Raw genomic sequence first — 21,738 nt, 5'->3', positions numbered from 1 at the left:
TCTCAATCACTACAGCAAAATAAATTCTAAGTACCTATACATTTTTAATTGCTTAGTATGAAGTAGATAAGCAGTATTAGTTGTACAGGTTATTTTTACTTCACAGGCAGTCTCTTTTGTCTTTTGTCAAGTAAGCTAGCTTCCAAATAAAAGCAAATGTTGGTTTCCTTGATGAAGGCTTTTGTGACCAAGTTCTGTTAGAAAAATATGGCCATATTAAGTTAAAAAACTGAGCATAAACTTATTAAAAATGTTACCTAACCAACAGTTTAAAACATGTGCTTTACGCAGCAATTACTTCTTTATTAAATTTATACGCTGTCCTTCCCAAGAAAGGACTCAGGGTGACTTACAGTAGATCAAATAAAGTATAAAGGCAGCTAAAATATTAAATAAATAAGATGCAAGCAGTAGCCCAACTGAACCTTGCTTGCTAAATAAATGCCTGCCCAAATAAATATAATATAAATGTAAGAAGTTAGTTTTTACATTAAGTGTCTATCTGAATCAGAGGTGCCTTTCTGGAGAGATTTCAAACTTGGTAACCTTCCAGAAATGCTGCAAAAGTAATTTTTATGAGAGTTTTTGCAAAAGTTTGCAAGTATAGAGGGACAGAGTTGGAAGGTTTTTTTTTCTTATTATTGTTTTGAACTGTTGGATAACAGAATTAATCAGACTAGTTAACTCAGCTTCAGGAATATAGCTGATGATATTTATAGGTAACCTTGACTATATAAAAATGTACTTATTCCAAGTAACCATAATCGTTGTATGCTTACTTAATAGGGTACCTACAGGTCTGTGAGGGCACCTCTTACACGTTGAATGAGCTTTAGTTAAAGTGCCCCTACCACCTTTTTGAAATGCAGGACACTGAATACATGAGACACTGCAGGTGTTTTAATTAGAGTGGCTCTTGAGAGCCAATCTAATTAAAAATACCTCCCCCCCTGGAATCCTGGAGCACATGTATAGGTGCCCTGAATTGTCAAAGCTGTGTAATAAATGTGTGTTTATATTATAAATACAATAAAGTTATACATAATCTGAATATAAAAGTGTGACATTTCTAAAAAGACCATTTCATATTATTATCCTATTTGCTAGTAAAACAGGAAATCCGTAGTAAGTTCCACCCATAATAATGACCACCAATTCACCAGCTACACCAAGTGGCTTCTCTTCTCCCTTTGGAAAATCCAGTCTTTCTAGAAGGCACAAAGGTTAATAAATCTAAATTCTGTCAACCAAAAGGGAGACCTGTCAAACTTGAGGGTGCCTCATGGATAATAATAGGAAGTTACAGCTCCACTATTGTAAATAAAAAGATGTCTTGATAACAAAAACTGTTTTTAAGTTATCAATAGTGTGTGATAACTCAGAAATAGAGATCTACTTTAGTCCACAATATATGCTGCATAACTTTCTCTGTCATGAAATAGAAAATTAAGTAGATTCCATTTCTGTCATAGGGGCGGAGGAGACTTGCTCGTGATGCAACACCTGCTAAAAAAGAAACAGAAGATGATAAAACACAGGACAAATTAAAGGACAGTAACAAAGAAAATAAAGAGGTAGATGAAACACCTGATAACGCAGACAAGAAGGAAAATGAGACTCCATTAGGGAAAAAGAATACACCAAAGCAAAAGGAAAAGAAAATGAAAAAACAAGAGGAATCTGATAAAGAATCTGATGAAGAGGAGGAGATCAGGAGAGAAAGGTACATTGTTAACTTATACCTAGTGTTGAGACTGTGTCTGTGCAGTGCTGCAGCAACACTGTACATCTAAGCACAAGGAAGGTTTGGGACTGGTCTGATATCTGAACTCGAGAAATGTGAAAAATGTGGGCTTTGATTCACTCACAATTTGTCCCTTCCTGTGTAACAGCATCTCCCTGAGCCAGCAAGGGCTGCTGTACTGATAAAGGAGGTCATCCTTGAGAAATGGCAGGCGGTGTTATACATAGAGCTCCTCCAGGGCAGGCAGCTTTTTTATTTTGGGGGCTGTCCAGGAGTTTCTGACAATTGCCCAGGTGATATGCTTAATCAGTATGTCCCAGGATGCTCAAGTTCTGCTGTCAGCTTAGCCTCACTTCTGGGACTGCTGTAAGCTAACAGTGCACCAGCCGTAAGTAGTAGGCACTGTTGCACCATTCCTGTGGATGGACTTCAGCCACTGTGGGCTCAGTGTATACTGGCATTTCATTATAGTAATGTGCACATGTGCCAGCTAGGATAGGGATCTCACTGTGCTAAACATTGTGTAAACATAGTGAGTGATGGTTTCTGCCCATATATAGATATTTAGAAGGAGATGCTATATACAGAATAGCCAGTAATGACTGGCAAATATACAATATTATTTGTATTAATATTTAAAGGTATTATGGAGGACAGTGGGGAGGTGGGAAAGATGAATTAAGAACATGAGGAAAGAGATTGTGATGAATGAAAGAGAGAAGGATTGAATGAAGAGGACAAGAGAAAGAACATGGAAGGCACAAAGAGAGAGACTGACCACAAGAAAGGATAAGGGGATGGTGGAGCAAAGAGCCAGTCAGCGGGTAGAAAAATATTATTCTCAACCTAAACTGACAGGCAGAAATGTATTCAAATCGCTAGTTTCCAAAAAGTTAGGCAAGTGGAACAGGCCTTTTACTTCCCACCACACTAGGCCTGGCTGCCCTCTGACTGTGTCTTAATTGTTTAAGCTGGCTTTGCCACTTGGGATGTTGTTGTTCTTCTCTTCTAGTCCTTGTGGCTGGGGGAGCAGGGCCTACTTGGGGCACAAGTTGAGACTGAATCAAGCCTGATGTGTGTTGTTTGAAGCAACTGGAGAACGTGCTGGTTGCACCATCTCATTTTGATGCACTTGTGGCAAAAACAGTGACTTCAAGGAAGGCTGTGCCATGCAGTTAAAAGAAAGACCTTGCAGAATAACACAGAAAGCAAAAATTCCATTCAAACATAGATACAGTGTGGGTGTACAGCAGGCTGCATAGGTATGTTAAATATCTATGGTGTCTTAAGTCTTTTTTTTTTCCTTTTTTTTTTTTTTTAATGGTAGGTAAGTGCCTTGTCAGTCATCTTCCCTTTTTGTTTAATCTGTTCCCTCAGCAAGATCTTTCTTTCTTGACTATGCCTTAGAATTTATTTTCTGTTTAAAAGTGAATTATGCTTTTTGGCTGTTTTATCTCTTTCTCTTGTTATCTCTGTCTCTTAGTATCTCTTTATCTCTTGTTATTAGTTTAAAGTTTTGCTTCACTCAAAATCTAATTTTTGTTTTCTTTTTAAAAAAGAAAAAGGTGGGAAACCATGCAGGTAAGTAGATCAGATGAGATGAGGGTTATTAAAAAGACAATTTCGGTACACCTGCCCCTTATTTTAAACAGTAGATAAAATTATTAAAAGCTTCAGAGTTTATTTCTTGTTAAAAGGCATTTGTTATCATCTTCAGTGACAATGCAAACTTAGCTCACCATCAGTGAGGTGGGTTCTATAAAGTAAACCAGAGAGGATGCAACATTTAAAATAGCGTGTCCAAGCAACTGTATTAGCACTTAAACTTACAGTCTCCTCATCGTCTTTTCCTGTTTTTGTTAGGCCTCAGAAGTGGATAATATATTCCCACTGCCTCTCTTTCATCAGCATGACCATTTCCAAAGGGTGACTTTTCAAACGTTGAGATATATTTATGCATATTATGGTTCATATTAAAAGTGGTTTATGAATAAATCCTATGCATCATTTTAGCACTTATTTCCTTTCTCTTTGCATAAATCCTGTTTTCTGATTTGAAGAAACTGTATGTTCAAGTTGCTTTTTGTATACTGCGCTTATGAACCAAGGATATCCCTACTCCTTCTTCCTCATTTAGAAAGGGACTGTCTGTCTGTGATTTTGAAATCATCAGTCTATGTCCCTAATCCATGGGTATTTTAAATATACCTTGTTACAGAGAGGAAATTGAAAACAAAGGAGAATCAGAAGGGGAGGATGATGAGGAGGACACAGAGCCCTGTCTAACTGGAACCAAAGTGAAAGTGAAATATGGACGAGGAAAAACTCAGAAAATTTATGAAGCCAGTATTAAAAGCACCGAAGTTGATGATGGAGAAGTTTTATATTTAGTACACTACTATGGTTGGAATGTAAGGTAAGAATGGGAAATTATATCTAGGTACTATAATCCAAATTTTATTTAAAAAAAATCTTAGTGGAAGGTAAAGGGTAACAAATCACTGAGCACCACAGTAAATTAGTAACATGGAAGAGTCAGATCATGCTAATGCTTTTTCATGTGTGTAACTTCTCACATGTGAATAGTCCTGTTTAAGCTACTGGAATTCCTCACATGCCCGTTTGCAGGTTTTTAGCCAATCTCTTCTTAAAACTATGTAGCTTTGTTAGTTTCAAATGGAGTACTTATATCAGTAAATTGTAGTACGCCATGGGCAATGCATCAGCAGGGTATGTGGTGGCATGTGCCCCTTTCCCTCCCCACCCCAGATTTCTGCACCCACAGTAGGGCATGGGGCTGTAGCCTGGCTGGATTGGGACCAGACGGGAGCTGCCTGTGGCCCAGTGGGCAGGATCCAGCACAGGAGGAAGCACTGTGCTGCGATGGCCACCAAAGTGAGGCACCCCCTGCCCACTTGGCACCACGTGGTGCGGGGGGTGCAACTCCACACCTCCGTTGCTGGAAGCCCTGTGCCAGCCATGCCACCATAGCTGCCAAGGTGAAGCGCCCTGGTGGCAGCAGTGCAGAGTTGTGCCCCCCTGCTGATGCCAGGTGGGCAGGAGACACTTCACCTTGCTGGCCATGGTGGTGCAGCACTCCCTGCGGTGGGTGCACCAAGCCTCCCCACTCTGCCCTCCTACACTAAGTTCTGCCCACTGGACCACAGAGGCAGCTCCTGTTCAGTGCTGGTCTGGCCAGGCTGCAGCCCTGTCCCATGCCCCACTGTGGGCACAGAAGTCTGAGAAGGCATGTGCCCCCCCACATGTCATCTATGCCCCGCCACCCTCCCCTATGCCTCTTCCCCCCATAGACTTACCTGCAGGGAGCTGCTGTCCACTGCACTACCTGGCTGCATTGCTGGCTCTATGCATGTGTGTGTGCACATCTGCACATGGCCCCCTGCCTCTGATTGCACTCCCCCTGCTCCCCCAGCAGCTCCTCTCAAGCAGGCCTGTGCAGGCTGGGTCTCTGCCAGCCTGAAAGAGAACCTGGGAAACCGCAGGGTTTTTTTCCTTTAAAGCGGAAAAATCTGCATTTTTCCACAGGAAATGGAAAACCTGGATCCCTGCTTATCAGGATACAGTATACTATTTTAAGCATAAACAACAGTTTATGTATTAAACTTGGATGTTTAAATGAGCAAAGTTGTGCTGACACCTGAATATCGGCTATAATTAAAGATAATATTTGGTAGAGAAATTTATGAATAGGGGAAAAGCTGAACTTTGTAAAGAGCTACTGGGATGGGGAAAGGTCCCCCAAATGATCCTGCTAGAATCCAGAAGAAATTCTTTAATAGAGGTTGTATTAATGGACCTTGTTACAAATAATGTACTGCATGTACAATAAATGCCACATAACTTAAAAAAAAATAATTTTTTTGTGTATACAATTTGAAACTGCCATCTCTTTAAGTTCCTGAGGAATCTAAGTAGACTTCCATCACCTCCCCCCAACAAATATATTTTCACATCACTTCTTTATAGCTTAGCAGTGCAGGAAAATTTAATAGGTATAAATGTGCCATCTGTACCTTTCAAAAATCTCTGTCAATATTTGTAATTGCCTTTTGCCAGAAGTTTTAAAGATTGCTATTGCTGTTACTTCTACTAACAATAACAAAAATAAACTCCTGATTTTTGTATCATATTATAGTAAAACAGTTTTTAACTGCAATAGTAACAGTATGCTGTGTGTTTGCTTTGCCTTTAGATATGATGAATGGGTGAAAGCTGATCGGATTATCTGGCCTTTGGACAAAGGAGGACCAAAGAGAAAACAAAAGAAAAAAGCAAAAGTAAGATTATTTGATCAGTAAGCTGCTCACTCCCTAATCAGCGATTTTTAATATGTAGCACAAGAGAGGTAATTCTGACTCTGAGCACTGATGTATGTTCATAAAATGCCCTATTTTTGTTTTCAGAATAAAGACGACAGTGAAAAAGATGAAAAGAAGGATGAAGAGAAGCAGAAATCAAAACGTGGACGTCCCCCTCTGAAATCTACACTTCTATCAAATATGTCTTGCAACTTATCCAAAACACCTAATAGTGAAGGTAAAGCAGGAGCCAGAAGTGCAAGGAGTAATTTGTCAGTTTGTTCACCATTACCAAATGGAACAGAAGGTATATCTGCTGGGAACTTTCACGATTGTTTAATTGACCATATATGGATGTTTGTGTAAGCACTAGCAAGGTAAATGTGTGTCAGTTTGAAAACTTAAACATTTTGCTGTGCTGTAAAGCAGCAGTTTTAGTCCCATGCAGTCAGCCAGCTTACTAGCACAATATACCACTTCACGATTTCTGGTGCAATATTTATTCTATATAAATTAATTAATTTTGATTTTGATTTTAGCAACACCTCGCAGGCAAACGAGACGTAGCTCAGGAATGTTTGATTCTGATAGGGGATCAAACGGTGAGTGATCTCTGTCCTGTGTGTGCTTTTAGAACCTTTTTGAAATAAGGTTTAATTTTTTTTCCTGGTGAATTTTAATGCTGCTGGTAGAGCTAAATTGACATTGCTGGAGAGCAAAGTCATCTGTTTACCACCTAAAGCGAAATGTAATGGGCAATTGGTATTTGATCTTCCCAAGGGGGTGTCCACCTATTCAGTGGCTGGAGGCCACTCCCAGAGCAAGGCACAGACTCCCCAGGCTGCACACAATTTGGATGCCCTCCTGCTGCACCATGTCTGGGCTCTCCTTCCCTACCCCCCTGCTGTGTACCCTGTACGTGAGCTCTGCCCCCTCACCCTGTTCTATGGTGGGCAGAGGCAGGCAGCAAAAGCTAGAGGAAGAAGGGGGAGTCCAGGGACATCAGCTGCTGTTGCAGCTTCAGTGATGGGGGGGGAGTGGCAGCTAGGTAGGAGCCGAGGGGCTGTAACTTAATCCCTCATGGGCCACCAGTTGGACAGCCCTGATGCACTTTGTGTTCCCTAATCGCTGTCCCTCAATCCTGATTTTAAGAAGATAAGTTCCAGAGATAGGAAGTGAACTAGTGCTATGGTCATTCAGTCTTCAACATCACTGCTGATGCCTCTAGCAAGGTAGTTAAGTACAAATGGTTGTGTCACAGGGTGGGGCACCGGGGCGGCCGTGATCCCCCTGGCGCCCTTACCGTGCCACAGTCTGGGTCCTAAATGCACCCTTTGTCTCGCCCGCCACATCTTTGATCTTATGATTATCAGTGGAAGGCTGCCTTCTGTCCCCTTGCACACGGCGCTCTTGTACTGGCGCACCCCACCTTATGGGCTACGTGTGCCTCTTTCCTCCCCTGTAGCACACCCCAAGCCTCGCAGTTGTACCGGATGTTCTTATGCCTATATGCTCGCCCCTCCCTGGGCTTGCCTCAATACGCGCACCCCCTCTCTGGGGTCCCTCAGTATGCGTGCCCAATAAGTTCGCCCCCTCTCTGGGGCCTTTCTGGAATATGCGCCCTCCCCGGGCTCCTGTTCACCCCCTCACCCTTCTCCGGGCTTCTCAACTGCACACTCTGTCCTTCTCCGGACTTTTCACCGCGCGCTTGGCCCTACTCTGGACTGTACACCGTGTGCCTCACGCTCGTCGCCCTCCCTGGGCCTGTCCCGCGCTTGTCGTGCTTGGGGCTCAGGTGGCCCGCCGCCATGCCTGGCCCCCTGACCCTTCTCAGGGTCCTACGCCCTACTAGGCAAGTACCGCCCTCACGGGCTGCGGCCTAATACCCCACACGCAGCGCCACACCGGCGCCAAACAGCCGTGCCTCCCAGGCACTGCTTGCTGTGCCCGAGCAGGGCAGGCAGGAACCCCCAGACTCCTGGGGAGCTCCCATGAGGCCTCCTCACACCCCTACAGCCTCACCCAGTCCTCCGGTTTAGTATTGCAAATAACCCAACAGAAACTCCAGCCATGAGCCAACCGGCTGTAACTCAAAACAGTAAGCCTGCCAGCTATAACATAATTGCGATGCCACCCTGGCTTACTTCCTAAGCCTCCCTGTCAGGGTTCTCTCCCCTCATACCGTGCCTCAGACGGTCAGGCTGTCAGGTTGCTCTGCTCTGCTCCATAGCAGGGCTGCTGCTCCTGCCACCACGGGAGGGGAACTGCCCACTAGGCTCCGGCCCAGCCGCTTATAAAGGCCAGGCCCAGCCCCCTGGCAGTCAGCTGACCCAATCAGCTGTCCTAGCAACTCTCACCTGCTGTCCTGGTGAGTGACAGCTAAGCCCCTTCTACCATTATTCAGTAGCAGGCACCCTAGTGTCCTGCTACAGGTTGCAACATTTTTTTGATGGTGTGAACCCAGGTCCAGAAGAAATTGAAGTGAAACAGTCAACTCCTTTCATACAGTTTCCAGCAACATAATAATCTGGCAGCATAATAGTGCTTGTTGTATATAAAGTGTCTTATTCATGCCAGTGGTTTAACAATGAAATGTCTGTATCCTGTTACTTGTTTTCTGAGCCATCTATTCTTTTTTGAGGTCAATTCAAAGGGAAGGAGATCTCTTACAACTGAAATCTTTAGATAGAGAACCTGTAAAAGCATCTTATCCTCCTGAAATGTGTTGCTTTTTGGGGATATAGAAATAGCAGAGTAATGTTAACAGAATAAAAAAGAACTTGCTTTCTATGGAATGGCTGATACCATGTATCCAGAGCGATCTAAAATAGCATTAATAAAAATGGTAGCAAAAGTAGGTCAAATATAATAGCAACTTTTTTATAGTTGAAGTTGATGCAAAACTGGAACTGTTGAGTATTTGTGTGGCTGAAATCAGAAGTTGTGTTTTAACTGATGATCTTTTTTGGCGTGTTTACCTTTTTGTGTTTGGCAGACTCTGACTCATCTGACAGTGAGGGAGATGAGAGTTCTGAAAAGACTTTGAATGAATTTTCTCCAGAAATTTCAGAACCAGAAAAAAATGAAAAACTAATTGATGAGAAACCTGATGAAGAAAACCCAAAGATTTCACACGCATTGAAAGAAAACGACAGGACTCAAGTGCAGCCATTAGAAATTCTGAAACTGGAAGTTGAAGAAAGTGAGCAAATTGTTCAGATTTTTGGAAATAAAACTGAACAAGTGGAAGACATTAAAAAAGAGACTGAAAAATCACCTAAAGGGAAGGGGAGAAGGAGCAAGACAAAGGACCCTTCTTTAGAGAATGTAAAGATTCCAGGAAGCCAGGAAGAGGCAACAAATGAATCTCTCTTAGAAACTGAAAGATTAGATGTTTCTTCATTGGATACTAAAGAGTTTTCCACCACTACTGAAAATGAAATGGAACCTTGTATAAAGGATAAGAAATTTTTGAAAAGGAAAACAGAACAGTCATCCCCTGATAAAAGAGTACGACTGGAGAGTGAGACGGAAGTGTCAAACATTGCAACTGAGAAGACCAATGAATGTATCGGGACAGCAGAATGTAAAGATTTAAATGCTGAAGAATCACTCAGAACTGAAAATGAGGAAATGCCATCGCTAGTGGCAGAATCAGACCAACGGGTTCAACAGCTAATGAATGAAAACTTTGAATGTCCATCTGAGGAAAGTGGGAATGTTCCATTAAAAGATGAGGATGACACCATGCCTCAAATTGGACCAGAAACTCTCCTCTGCCATGAAGTGGACTTGGATGACTTTGACGAGAAGGAAAAGAGCGTCACTGAGGATGCAGTGTTGGAAAAGCCAGGCTCCAACACTCCACATTCAAACCCATCTGCCTTACCCTCTGCAGTCCAGCCAAACTTCTCAGTGGCCTCACCCCTTACCCTTAGTCAGGATGAATCACGCAGTATAAAGAGTGAAAGTGATATAACTATTGAGGTGGACAGTGTGGCAGAAGAATCTCAAGAAGGTCTCTGTGAAAGTGAGTCTGCTAATGGATTTGAAGCCAGTACGACTTCAAGCATTTGTAGTCTAGCAGTACAAGAAAGGGACACTGGAGAGAAGGGTAAGTCTCTGCTAAGTCTCCCTTTTTTGACAGATCCTGAAACCACCACTGTCTGTTTTTCCTTAGGGTGGCTGGTATACAATGAAAAAGCTATTACATTAGCAGTTAGCTGTCTTTAAAGATCATTTTGATTCAAACCTATATGTTAGACCTTGCATATATTAGAGTGTGTTCTTCTGTCCAGCAGGTCAAAAAAGGCCAAGTGATGGCAATAGTGGGACACTGGCAAAGAAGCAAAAGCGTACTCCAAAGCGAACAAGTGCTGTAGCCAAAAATGAAAAGAATGGAACAGGTAGGTTCAGCAGGGGATGCTTGTATATGGCATGTGTATAGAAAAAAACTGCTGCCCTGGGATGTAGACCACCATTTTTCATAGATAGGAGTTTCCTTGCCAGGCCTTTCCATTAGTATTAATGGATCTAGAACCATGATAGAAATGGGTATATTAGCTATGCGATAAGCTGGTAGTTCCATGACTATCATCTTTTTTTTTTTAATCAGTTAGTGGTTTTTCAAAGTAACTGAATGTAAGAGCACACCGACTATTTACCTTTCTTCTGGTCATTTTCTTCCTTTTCTTTGCTGAATAGAATCGCTTTCTTGAAAATGTGGGTCAAGTGCTTTTCATGCAAGAATAAAGGTTAATTTTAATGTACAAGAAAAATATTTTTGAATTAATTTAGATAAGTGTCACACTTCTAGGAAGAAAATGTTCATGTTCACACTTTGATTGGATACATAACTTTTTTTTTTTAATTTGCTGAAATCTGAATTTACTCTCACAGCTCATTAGTGATAACGCTGACCAAAGCTAAAAGAATGTAATTCAATCAGTCACCATAGTCGGTGGCAAATAATAGCATTTTTCAGATTTAAATGCCACATACTGAAAATATTTGGATTCCTACAGTAACTGAAAAAAAATTAATGAGTTGTTAAAGTTATACCTTCATTATTGTATGCAGAGTGAGGAGATTAATATTTCTATGGGCACTGTAACTTAAAATGTTTGGAAACTTGTGCATCTTGAATGTGCAACTGCTCTATGTTACTATTGTCAAAAGTTATATATTGCAGGGGGGAAGGATGTTAAAAAAAGATCCAGTAACTGTGGACTGAAACAAATATTAGATTACATGTTTATTTTTAATGCAAGTGTGTCAAATTAGATTTAAAAAAATACAATATTTGGATTTGCTGATAATTTGATAACATTTGGAATACAGGTTGTAGCCATATTGGTCTACAGGCAAAAGGAATCAGAACTCGTGGTAGAAGCAATATCTTTTATTAGACCAACTATGCCTGAAGAAGAGTGCGTGTGCCTGAAAGCTTGCAAATAAAGGGATTTTTTTTGCAAATATTTAGTTGATCTAATAAAAGATCTCACCTCTACCTTGAGTTTTGATAACATTTGGAATGCATCCGGCAAGCAGGTTCTTTTGAGTAAAAAAGTGCAGTTTTTTGTTAGTCACTTTTTCAACTATAACTACAGTTTTGGGGGACAGAAATTGTAGTCTTTAAAGAGTACCAAAGTACTGGTTCTTCTAATCCAAATTAATTTCTCATAGGACAAAGTAGTGACAGTGAAGATCTTCCAGTCCTGGACAGTTCAAGTAAATGTACTCCAGTCAAACACATTAATATGTCAAAACCACAGAAGCTTGCTCGATCCCCAGCGAGAGTGATTTCCCCTCATATCAAAGATGGAGAAAAGGAAAAACATAGAGAGAAACATCATCAGCAGAATGCTTCTCCCAGAGTGTATAAATGGAGTTTTCAGCTCAGTAAGAATTTTTTTAAGATCTTATATATTTAAGTAATATTTATATTGGTCCAAGGTCCATGGCTTATTTTCTAGAACAATTCCAAGTAAGCACTGTGAAATGACAGAACAGGGAGCAATGGTCTCAGTTTGCAGCAAGGGAGGTTTAAACTGGATATTAGGAAAAACATTCTCACTAAAAGGGTGGTGAAGCACTGGAACAGGTCACCTAGAGAGGTGGTGGAATCTCCATCTTTGGAGGTTGTTAAGGCCCAGCTTAACAAAGCCCTGGCTACAGTGATCTAGTTGGGGTTGGTCCTGCTTTGAGACTAGATGTGACCTCCTGAAGTCCCTTCCAACTCAAATTTTCTATGATTCTATGAACAGTATTGTAAAACTATACTGAGTGGTATTTCTGTGCCTTACAGTTCACACACAAGAATCCCTATAAAAATTGCTATTTAAATTTTCATTTTCTCTATTCTTGCCCTTACTCCGCAGTTTCATTTTTTTGTTGTTGTTATTTCAAGATCATGAAGCTGACATTTTATAAATTTGAATGTAGCCTAGAGTTATCCCAATTTTCAGATGGCATTAAAAGTCATTAATTGGTAATTCAAGAAGTACTGAGTTGTCAGCTGCTAAAATTCAAGTTGCAAATGAAGTGTGAGATGGCAAAAGAATTTTGGTTTTTGGATTTTTTTGCCTATGGTCCAAAATAGTGTAGCCTTAAACTGTGGGAAACTAAGACATCTTCAGGACAAGTAGTATTTTTACTCTTAGGCAGTACTGATGATCAATCATTAGGCAGAGGGGAGAGAAATGTCGACCTTTACAAGCATGATGGAAATGTATAGCCTTCTGTTCATGGGGAGCACAGTTCTTTTTAGTCTCTGTCCCTAGAATTTAAGCACCCTGGATTAAATGGAATTAATCAGACAGTTTGTGTTTTGAAGGAAATATATAAAGGCTTTGGCACCTTATCTTGGATGTAACCTTATTTAATAGTAATGTTGGTGTGTATGATATCATCTATGAATTACAGTTACCTTTTTAACAAAAATTGAGTAAAATTATTTTTTCCCCTCTTAAAGATGAATTGGACAACATGAACAGCACTGAGAGAATCTCTTTTCTGCAAGAAAAATTACAGGAAATACGGAAATACTACATGTCTTTGAAGTCAGAAGTAGCAACCATAGACAGGAGAAGGAAACGATTAAAAAAGAAAGATAGAGAAGGTATCTTTAAAATTTACCTTTACTGTATAAGCCTTCTATCATAAGAAGCCTTTTGTGAAAATATAAAACTTCTTTATTTTACAGATTTTAAAACTCACCCTTATTGTAGCATCTAATGAAGCAGGTTGTTTCCCAAGACAGCCTCTCTGAACCAGTTAGCTTAGGGCCACATTGTCTGGCCCCAGGGCACCCCATGGCAGAAATTTGGCAGCGGGGGTGCAGGAATTAATGCTCCCACTACTCCCACTGCCAAATATTCATACCTGTGGGGAGACCCATTGAGCTCGATGATACGGCTCCATGTACTGCGTCTGGACCATGGACTAAATGTTTAACACCTCTGAATTAGCTGTAAGGGCCTGACAGACATTACATGTATTGTGCAGTATTAATGCAAAGGTCACACATTTAATGATAGCATGCCAGATGCTAAAGCAATTATCCCATGATAAAAATGGCAAACCCGCTGCAAAAAGTCAAACCTGCCTTAAAAGTTACTTGTTGAAAGTGGAACTTTTCTGGCATGTAAGTATCCCATGTTAATTTTAACATCTGGCATGTTACTTAGACCAGTGGTTCTCAACCTTTTTCCTACCACGACCCATTTGCGAATTCCCATGATCTATCCCAACCCACACCCCCCTGGCCTCTTCTCCCCCCCTGCCCCCCCAGCCATGCTGGTGTCCCTCACTCCTGACCCACAGCCCCCTGCCCGCCCAGCCCTGCCAGGGGGCCCCCCAGCTGCCCTCATCCCACATGGGCTGGAGTACGGCAGCTGTGGTGACTCTGGCTTATGCAAGTGACAGCTGAGTGAGTCCGGCCCTGGCACAGGTTGAAGGGAGGAGGCGGGGGGGCCTGTGGCACCCCCCTTGCCCTGGGCTGGGGCTGCCGCGTGACACCAGGCACCTTGGTCATGGCCCTTCGCACCCCCCGAGCGGCATCTCCTGGCCGCCCCACTTCCACGAGCATGGGCACTGACTCCCAGTGCTGCCAGCCCAGCCACAGAGCTCTAACCCACCCCCTTCCCCTGCTGGAAGAGGCAGATGCCTTCCTGCTGCCCCTCTGCCCTGCTGTAACTCACAACCCTTTGAAATATTCTTGTGACACATTTTTGGGTTGCAACCCATGGGTTGAGAAATGCTGACCTAGACCCTCTACTGTCCTGCAGTGCTCTGCTCTCCCCACCCCTTCTCTAAAGCAGAGAAAGGGATGAGGAGTGTAGTGGGCAATGGGCTGTGGTGGTGGCAGGGGCTGACCAGGGGCAACTCTTCCCAATCAGCCCTTTCAGCCTGCCAGGCATCTTGCAAGCAGCCCTGGGCCTGACTGCCTGCCGTCTTAAATTTACCATCATGTAACCACAGGACAGGGGAGCTGCTCCCTGGGCCCTTTAAAGTCCTGGGGACAGTGTGAGCTAAGGAGCAGCCATCGCCCCTAGCTGAAGAGCATGCCTTTATTGCACTCCAGCCAGGCAGCTTTGGATCTGTGGTCACCCACAGATTTGTTTTTTGTAGTGCTACAAATTTTGGCTTGAGATGCTACTGTACCCTACCTTCTGCCTGGCTTTGCAGGAACATGTCTAACCACCTCTCCCCCCTTTAAAAACATGGACTTCAAAATGTACCGTAAATCTGGGTTTCTGCAATTAGCATAACAAAATCTAGTTCTTTTAAGATTTCAGAAATACAGAAATGGTGATATTGGTTGTCCAGTTCACATGAACCTGAGAATTAAAAAAAAAATAATTTAGACCAGTTTCATAAAACTTTTTTTTTCTAGTTAATATTGTTATCTTGAATTCAGTACTAGTTGCTCTGATACCATGGCGATGAGTTCAGTAAAATCATACTGAAACATGAGAACTTGCTAGTGGCTGCATGAGCAATCCATCTGGATTTTCCTAGTAGGATTGAAAAGTATTCTGTTAGCACTTCCTTCCTTCCATGCCTTTTTTAAGTAAAATAAATAAAGTAATAAATTCTCATTGAAAAAAGAGACTAAGAGCACTACTTTGAAGAATATTGGCCTTAGGTCTGATATAAGATGTTGTGTCTGACTTTCTCCACGTGACTGAAATGATGCGCTTTACTTAAGACCTCATAAACTGTTTTATGTTGATACACGTTTAAAATCAGAGCAGCCCGAAGTAGCCCCAACGTGAAGTGTCATTGATAGTCTGTTCCTAACATCCTACTTTAAATATTTCCAGTGTCTCATAGAGGAGCATCCATGTCTTCTGCTTCATCAGACACTGGAATGAGTCCATCATCATCCTCTCCTCCACAGAATGTGCTTGCTGTAGAATGCAGGTGATACACATTTCTCTGCCTTGCCAGCAGCTTGCTGCCATGGACATAAATACTGAAGTCCTGAAATACATCCACAGAAAGCACTCAACTGGTTTGACATTGCCAAGTATATTCTGTACACTCTTCCACTGCTGGACTGTATGTTTGGTTTTTTTCCCCTCCCCTCTTTTTTATTTTTAATTTTACTGTTCGGAGAAATTAAGCTCATTGGTAACCGAAGGTTTGTAGGCACAATCTGACATGTATGTCATTGTGTATATTTGTGTTTTGTCAGCACAGAGAAAGGGCACTTACCAAATTTGAAAAGATATGTCCAATGAAGCCTTCAGGTGTTCTAGGGAAATTGTAGAAAAGCAGGTGCACCCAACAGACATCAAAATATTATCAAAAAGAATCGAGTAACTGCTGCACTTTCCTCGAACTGTATGTTAACTCTTGGTGAGTAGTTCCTCTTTGTGGAAGCACTTGCTATACAGAACTGCCAAAGTATATGTTCAGCAATGTGCCCAGTTTTAAAGGTGTATATGGGACAAAATAAATTGTGAAAGGAAGTGTAGTTTACTGAAAACTACAGTTGTAATAAGTCTTCCACTTTTTATAGGATTTTTGAGCACACAATTATGCAAATATTTTAATGTTTATTAATGTTTACAGTGGAATTGTGAATAGGTTTTCAGTGGACTATCTTATTCCTTGACAAAAATATTTTGTCTTTTTTCTATGTAATTTCAGAGTTTTTATTTTGTTACAAAAAGACAAAAAATGAAATATATAACAACAATGAAGTTATTTAACAAGATTTCTAAAGCTGAAATTTTTTTGTGTAAAATAAGGTATCTTACAACTTGTTAAATATATTTATTCAGACATTGGATGTTGTATTTTTATGTATTTTTTAAAATATTAATAAAATTGGAAAAAAAAAATCTAGGTTAGTTTACTCTTTCGATAAAACATTACCTATCAGTTGTAGCTCTTACAGGAGGTTTATCCAGTAGCCATGCCTGTATGTAAAGTGGGTCTGTCCATACTTATTTTCCACAGTGTAGAACTGTAATCAGGCATTGGATTAAATTATGACCTTATTTGGAAACTTTGGCAGTCCTAGTACTTATTGTTTTGAGGAACAAATTCTATTGGGTTGCCCTTAAGATGCTTTGTCACAGTTTGTTTGCTATACTGCCGAATGAATTTATATCTCCCAGAGCTGAGATGCAACAATAAAGTAAAGCAACTGTGTATGCTTTGTCTGTGGATTGTCCCACAGACAGATACAGTTTGTAAATAACTCTTCCAAAACCATGTATTTAAAACAGTTTGCATATACATTATGTATAAAGTGATTTTTTTATCAATTTTTTAATTCATGTTTGTACATTGAAAAGGGTTTTAACCCTCTTTTTCTGTGTTTAATATGCTGTAGAGTAATAACATAGATGCTCTAGACTGTATATCAGGATATTATGGTTCACACAGCAGAAGGTCGGAGCAAAACACTAGTGATGAGGTAGCATTACTAAAATGGATGTTTCTTGAAATTTCATTTACCACATTTGTCAACTTGTGATTCCAATTCCTTCCATTTTCTCAGAGAATTAAAGAAAAAGTACTCTTGTAAATGCACTTTTTCTGTCTTTTCTTAAGCAAAGCAGAACTATTTCAATGTAAGATAAATATGAAGCTCATTAGAGAGCATCAATAAAGGCCATGTTTTAAACATAGGCTTTATATTTTATTTTTTATTTAAATAATTGTTCTTGTAAATCTACTGACTAAACAATAGGAAACTCAAACTTGATAAAGTGTTGTAAAGACTTTTCAGAGCTACATTTTACTGTTAATTTTATATTAGCTATGAAAAATAATAAAAATACTTATTTTATAAGGAAAATAACATGGGTCACATTTTCTCAAATTATCTTCCATGCTTAATATTTGCAGAAGTTAATTATTGATGTTGAGTGTAATTGAATTAATTCCTGTATTGTTCTTGGATTAATTTACATCTTGTGCAAATATTTAGCCTGTGCCTAAATAGTAGCAGTATTTATAATGAAAAACTGGAAACAATTTGGCCTAAATCACTATTTTAAATATTATAAATTATGGATTAGTCTCCAGCATTCTGTACTACAGTATAATTTCAAAATGGAGAAAGTTTGACTGCTTCTACTTAATTTTTATGATTGTTTAAAATATAGCAAGGAAACTGAAGAGGTGGGTAAAACAACTGTTTAATGTCCGAATATGAATTAGGAATGTTTGTTTTGCAGACGAAAGTTCGTTGAAGGAAAGAAAGAAGGCTTCTTTTTCCTTCTACTTTCCACAGGTGCTTTTCTAGATTATCCACTTGTGTATCAGTTGGGCAGAGTATTCAAATACCAATTTTAATAGGTACTTAAAGCATTCTCTCCTATATTATGTCATTTACAGTATTGTAAAATGAGATGATTTAAATGTTCAATAGGGAACAGTCACTTGCTAGGAAAGGAGATGTATAAGGAGACCTAAAAGCTAAAACTGAATGAGCTTCAGTTCTAGCTTCTGCTGCATTTCCTTTCTCTCCCCCGTCTGAAACAAATCTATATCTTTATTGTCTTAGAAAAAGGTTATATTATGTATTACAAACAGATACATTGATAACAGATTAGCTAATGGTTTACTGTTGGCTGTGCTATAGAGGATCTTTTGGTGGAGTGTATTTCTTCCTAGTCATCCCTGTGTTTTATCCTCAGACTTTATTTATAGGATGTGCCAGGAGAAATGAGTATAAGAAACATTGAGCTGACTCAGTTGTGCACCTCTAACATCCCTTATGTAGCTGAGCTACCAACAAGAGTCACTGAAGAATCTGAGGATGTGCTGTGACATGGCACTAGGAGTGCAAGATTGTGTCAGTGCAAATCAGGAAGAATGAGAATCTTGAACTGGAAATGGCTGTAGAATATTTGTTTTCTTGTTGTGCCTTGGAAGCACATGGATCCTTTCTTCCTCAGTGTTCAGTCCCATGAATATAGTAAAAACCTCTTTCAAAACTTTACTTCATCCAGGGAAAGAAGGCATCCTTCTAATTTTGTTTATATAAACAGCCACTTTGTGTACTAGCTGTGAAAACTGTTGTTAGAAATGTAAGTTTATAAACACCCAGTTAAACCACCTTTTTTTTTTAATTTCCCTTCCAGGCACCAGTTTGCTCAAGATAGCAACCATTCAGTTTAGATAGGCAAGAGAAAAAAAAGACTTAGGCAGGAGAAACAGAGATCCCAGAACAATGTAACACATTCATATTTTGCAAAAATTGGACTGTCAGTGTGTGAAGCAAAGAGGTGGCCTAGGTAAAATATAGTTTTCCTTAACTTAGCAATTAGCAGTGAATGTGAATAAGGGTAAGGATTTTTTTTTAATATATATTTATTTATTTTAACAAAACTTAGCATCTTTAAGGTTTTGCCAGACAGCAGCAGAGGCTCTCTAATTAAAAGAACCTCTGTAAAGCAGCAGAGGTGATAGGGTCTCTTTGCAGTTTACATTTGCAGTTATAGCATGTTCCAGTTAAGGATCTCAGTGTTGTAGAGATAACTTGACAGAGTGAACCAGCACTCCTTTGAAGTACACAGTATCTTCATTTTTTTTACATGAAAAGAAACTGAAGGGTGGAGTGGTTACATAGATGCCTCCAGCAGGGCCAGAAAGAGACCCTAAATGCACTGGTTCCCAGTGTTAACCACAAAACTTTCCAACCTGGCAAACTTCTATTTCTTTTGTTGAACATATGTTTTAGTGCAAATATGAAGCATTTCATGGAAAACCTCAGTTCTGCAATTTCTTCCTATAAATTATGCCTCTCTCTTTGCCCCCTGTTGGATTTGTGTTGATGCTGAAAAGGTGGGGGGGTGTAACTTTTATTGAACTCTACCTGTAGTGATGATTTCTATTATTAATAGCGCAGTAACACTTGCTTAATACTCTAGATTCTTACAAAAATATCATGAGGTTTTTTTCCTGCAGTTTCCACTACTTAATTTTGCTCAGAGGAGGTGGGTTTCCCTTCTTTCACTGCCTCATGGAACAAGCAGCAGGTTCTCAGATAGCATCCATGTGTGAAACCTTTTCTAAACTGAGACTACAGAGATTTAAACTCTTTCAGCAGGTTTGAATGGGATAAAGACAGTTTGGTCCCTTGAAACAAATTGGTTAGATGGTTGAGAATGACATGATAAACCTCTCCACAAACACTCTGAATTGGAGCTTAGCTCTTTGTTTCCCTGCATATTTAATAGATTTTGTGTCCTAGGAATGTGTTTGTTCTTAGCTCTTTACCTGCTACAATATTACAATCATAGTTTGCTGACCAAGGATGATTTTAAAGAAGTATGCAACTATCAGTGGCAAGAAATTTATGAAGGTGTTTCTTAGCTGATTGATACACCACAGGTCAACAATTTCTTACAACACCGACATCTTACAAATAGCTCACTGAGACCAATATTTTTCAAATGTGCTTACATTTTGAGAGAGACAAATTAATTTCAGCGATGGAATATTAGAAATACCAAAACCTATTTCCTTCTCACTTCTTCAGATATCAGAACTGTTGTAGGAAATGTAAGAACATCTACCCACCAATTTCCGATACGTTACAAATACTAAACTTAAGCTTTCCTGTTGTCAGGTCTAAGTGAGGAGGTATTGGTACATACTCATTTTTGGAAATCTCTGAGTTTATCTTGTGAATCATGTGCATGTTTGCATACCTAAAAGTGCTAATACTGTGTGGTACCCCCTGGCATCCTTAAAAGAATCTTACAGACCTTTGGTTGCCAGTCCCTGGTTCTAGAGCACGTTGGTTGAGTTTTAATACGGCATACCTGAACCAAAAAAAATCTCTTATCAAGGAGTTTCTGTAGTTGTTGAGAGGTAATAAATATCTCCTACCATTTTTATTTCTGAACTGGAAATACTGTAATTCTTCATGTCTCTGTGTAACTAGGACTTTCCTTACTACTTCTGTCACTTTGAACTCTCTCAACGTTGTTGTTGTTGCTGTCCCTCTTGCACTAAGCAGTGTCTTACTTCACATGGAACCGTCACGTGCCACCACTCCATCCTGCTGCTGACATGGGTGATGATGCTTAAAAAAATAGTTGTTACTCCTACCAGTAAAACTCTACTCCAAGAGCTACAACTGTATTGTTGGTTAAGTAACATGAACATTATCCTCTGTGATTTTAATGAGACTGCTTCCTGTGAAGTGTCCAGCTTCTCTCTGTGGTCTCCTTATAAGCTTGACGCAATGACATGGCAAGGATTGCATAATTACTGTGATGACTGCTTTTACTGTTCTGCCACTAAATTTCAGTGTTTACTTTCTTTGGAATGAGTAATGGCTTTGGTGTTATGGGACCCTATGGGACTCCGGGTTTTTTTGGCAACGTTTGTGCTTTTTCTCTGTCTCTGACTCAGTTAGACTCTTAAAAGAGTGAATTATTTCTCACTGGTTGTCTCTATTTTCTCAAGCCGTGATAGCAACCTAACAACACTGTATAGTCCAGCCCCATCCATTTCCTATGCTATTTTAAACTCCTCCATTTCTAATCCCGCAGCTTGGTACGGTCTGACCTAGTTGATGTGATCCTGCCAGCTACGCCAGTTACATAACCAGGATGAAATGTTTTGGAATGTATATTAATAACTTATTTCCTCACAGATTTTTTTTTCCTTTTTCAAACAAGCCAGTAGACCTTTTAAAAACACCCATGGGTGCATCCACATGAGCGTGCACGTGCCTCTTGCTGCATCTCAAACCCCTTTGAGACACGGCAAGAGGTACGTGCGGAAACAAAAAAATGTTCCCCGCGCTGCAATTTTGCAGTGCAGGAACAAAATTAGACCAAGGGGTCAAAAAAACTGCTCCACAGAACAGCGAGGCAAGGCACGGTCCCAGACCATGCCTGGAGCAAACATAGGAGTCAGTCCTCCAGAAGAGACGCTTTGGTTTTGGCCAGAGTATCTCTGTGGTGCTCCTGCTGGCTGCCAGCGCTGTCCAAGGTAAGCTAGGGAATGGGTGTGGGGGTTTATGGGTGTGGGTAGGTGTAAGTGTGGCAGGGGGATGTCAGGGAGTGTTTGGAATGGAGGGGGTCTGGGGGGTGGAAGGAATGGGGAGCGGCAGGGGTGCCGTGTTCCAGGTGGGGACGTGGAGGGGCCTGAGCAGGGCTGCCACACACCTGCCCCTCCACCTGGCCCCCGTGG

The 21,738-nt window shown here is 40.5% G+C and overlaps 1 protein-coding gene across 4 annotated transcripts in view; it reads left to right on the top strand.

Moving 5' to 3' along the window:
* ARID4A (AT-rich interaction domain 4A) overlaps positions 1 to 17,211 on the top strand; it is a 78,746-nt gene extending 61,535 nt beyond the window's left edge. Inside the window, exons 15-24 of one of the 4 annotated variants that reach the window (XM_019518404.1) lie at positions 1,473 to 1,723; positions 3,963 to 4,160; positions 5,958 to 6,042; positions 6,169 to 6,301; positions 6,603 to 6,665; positions 9,059 to 10,177; positions 10,365 to 10,469; positions 11,749 to 11,964; positions 13,037 to 13,183; positions 15,390 to 17,211. In XM_019518404.1, the coding sequence (XP_019373949.1) occupies positions 1,473 to 1,723; positions 3,963 to 4,160; positions 5,958 to 6,042; positions 6,169 to 6,301; positions 6,603 to 6,665; positions 9,059 to 10,177; positions 10,365 to 10,469; positions 11,749 to 11,964; positions 13,037 to 13,183; positions 15,390 to 15,493 (2,421 nt within the window). In that variant the 3' untranslated portion in view covers positions 15,494 to 17,211. Of the gene's footprint in view, positions 1 to 1,472; positions 1,724 to 3,962; positions 4,161 to 5,957; positions 6,043 to 6,168; positions 6,371 to 6,602; positions 6,666 to 9,058; positions 10,178 to 10,364; positions 10,470 to 11,748; positions 11,965 to 13,036; positions 13,184 to 15,389 lie in introns of all 4 variants that reach the window. The other 3 variants (XM_019518401.1, XM_019518405.1, XM_019518402.1) reach the window with 3 other exon arrangements.
* Positions 17,212 to 21,738: the final 4,527 nt, after the last annotated feature.

The sequence above is a fragment of the Gavialis gangeticus genome, unplaced genomic scaffold (assembly GCF_001723915.1).
Source record: "Gavialis gangeticus isolate Ggan-Ray unplaced genomic scaffold, GavGan_comp1, whole genome shotgun sequence".
Taxonomy (NCBI): Eukaryota; Metazoa; Chordata; order Crocodylia; family Gavialidae; genus Gavialis; species Gavialis gangeticus.
The sequence above is the reverse complement of the archived record's forward strand: the minus strand, read 5'-3'. Positions and strand labels throughout refer to the sequence as shown.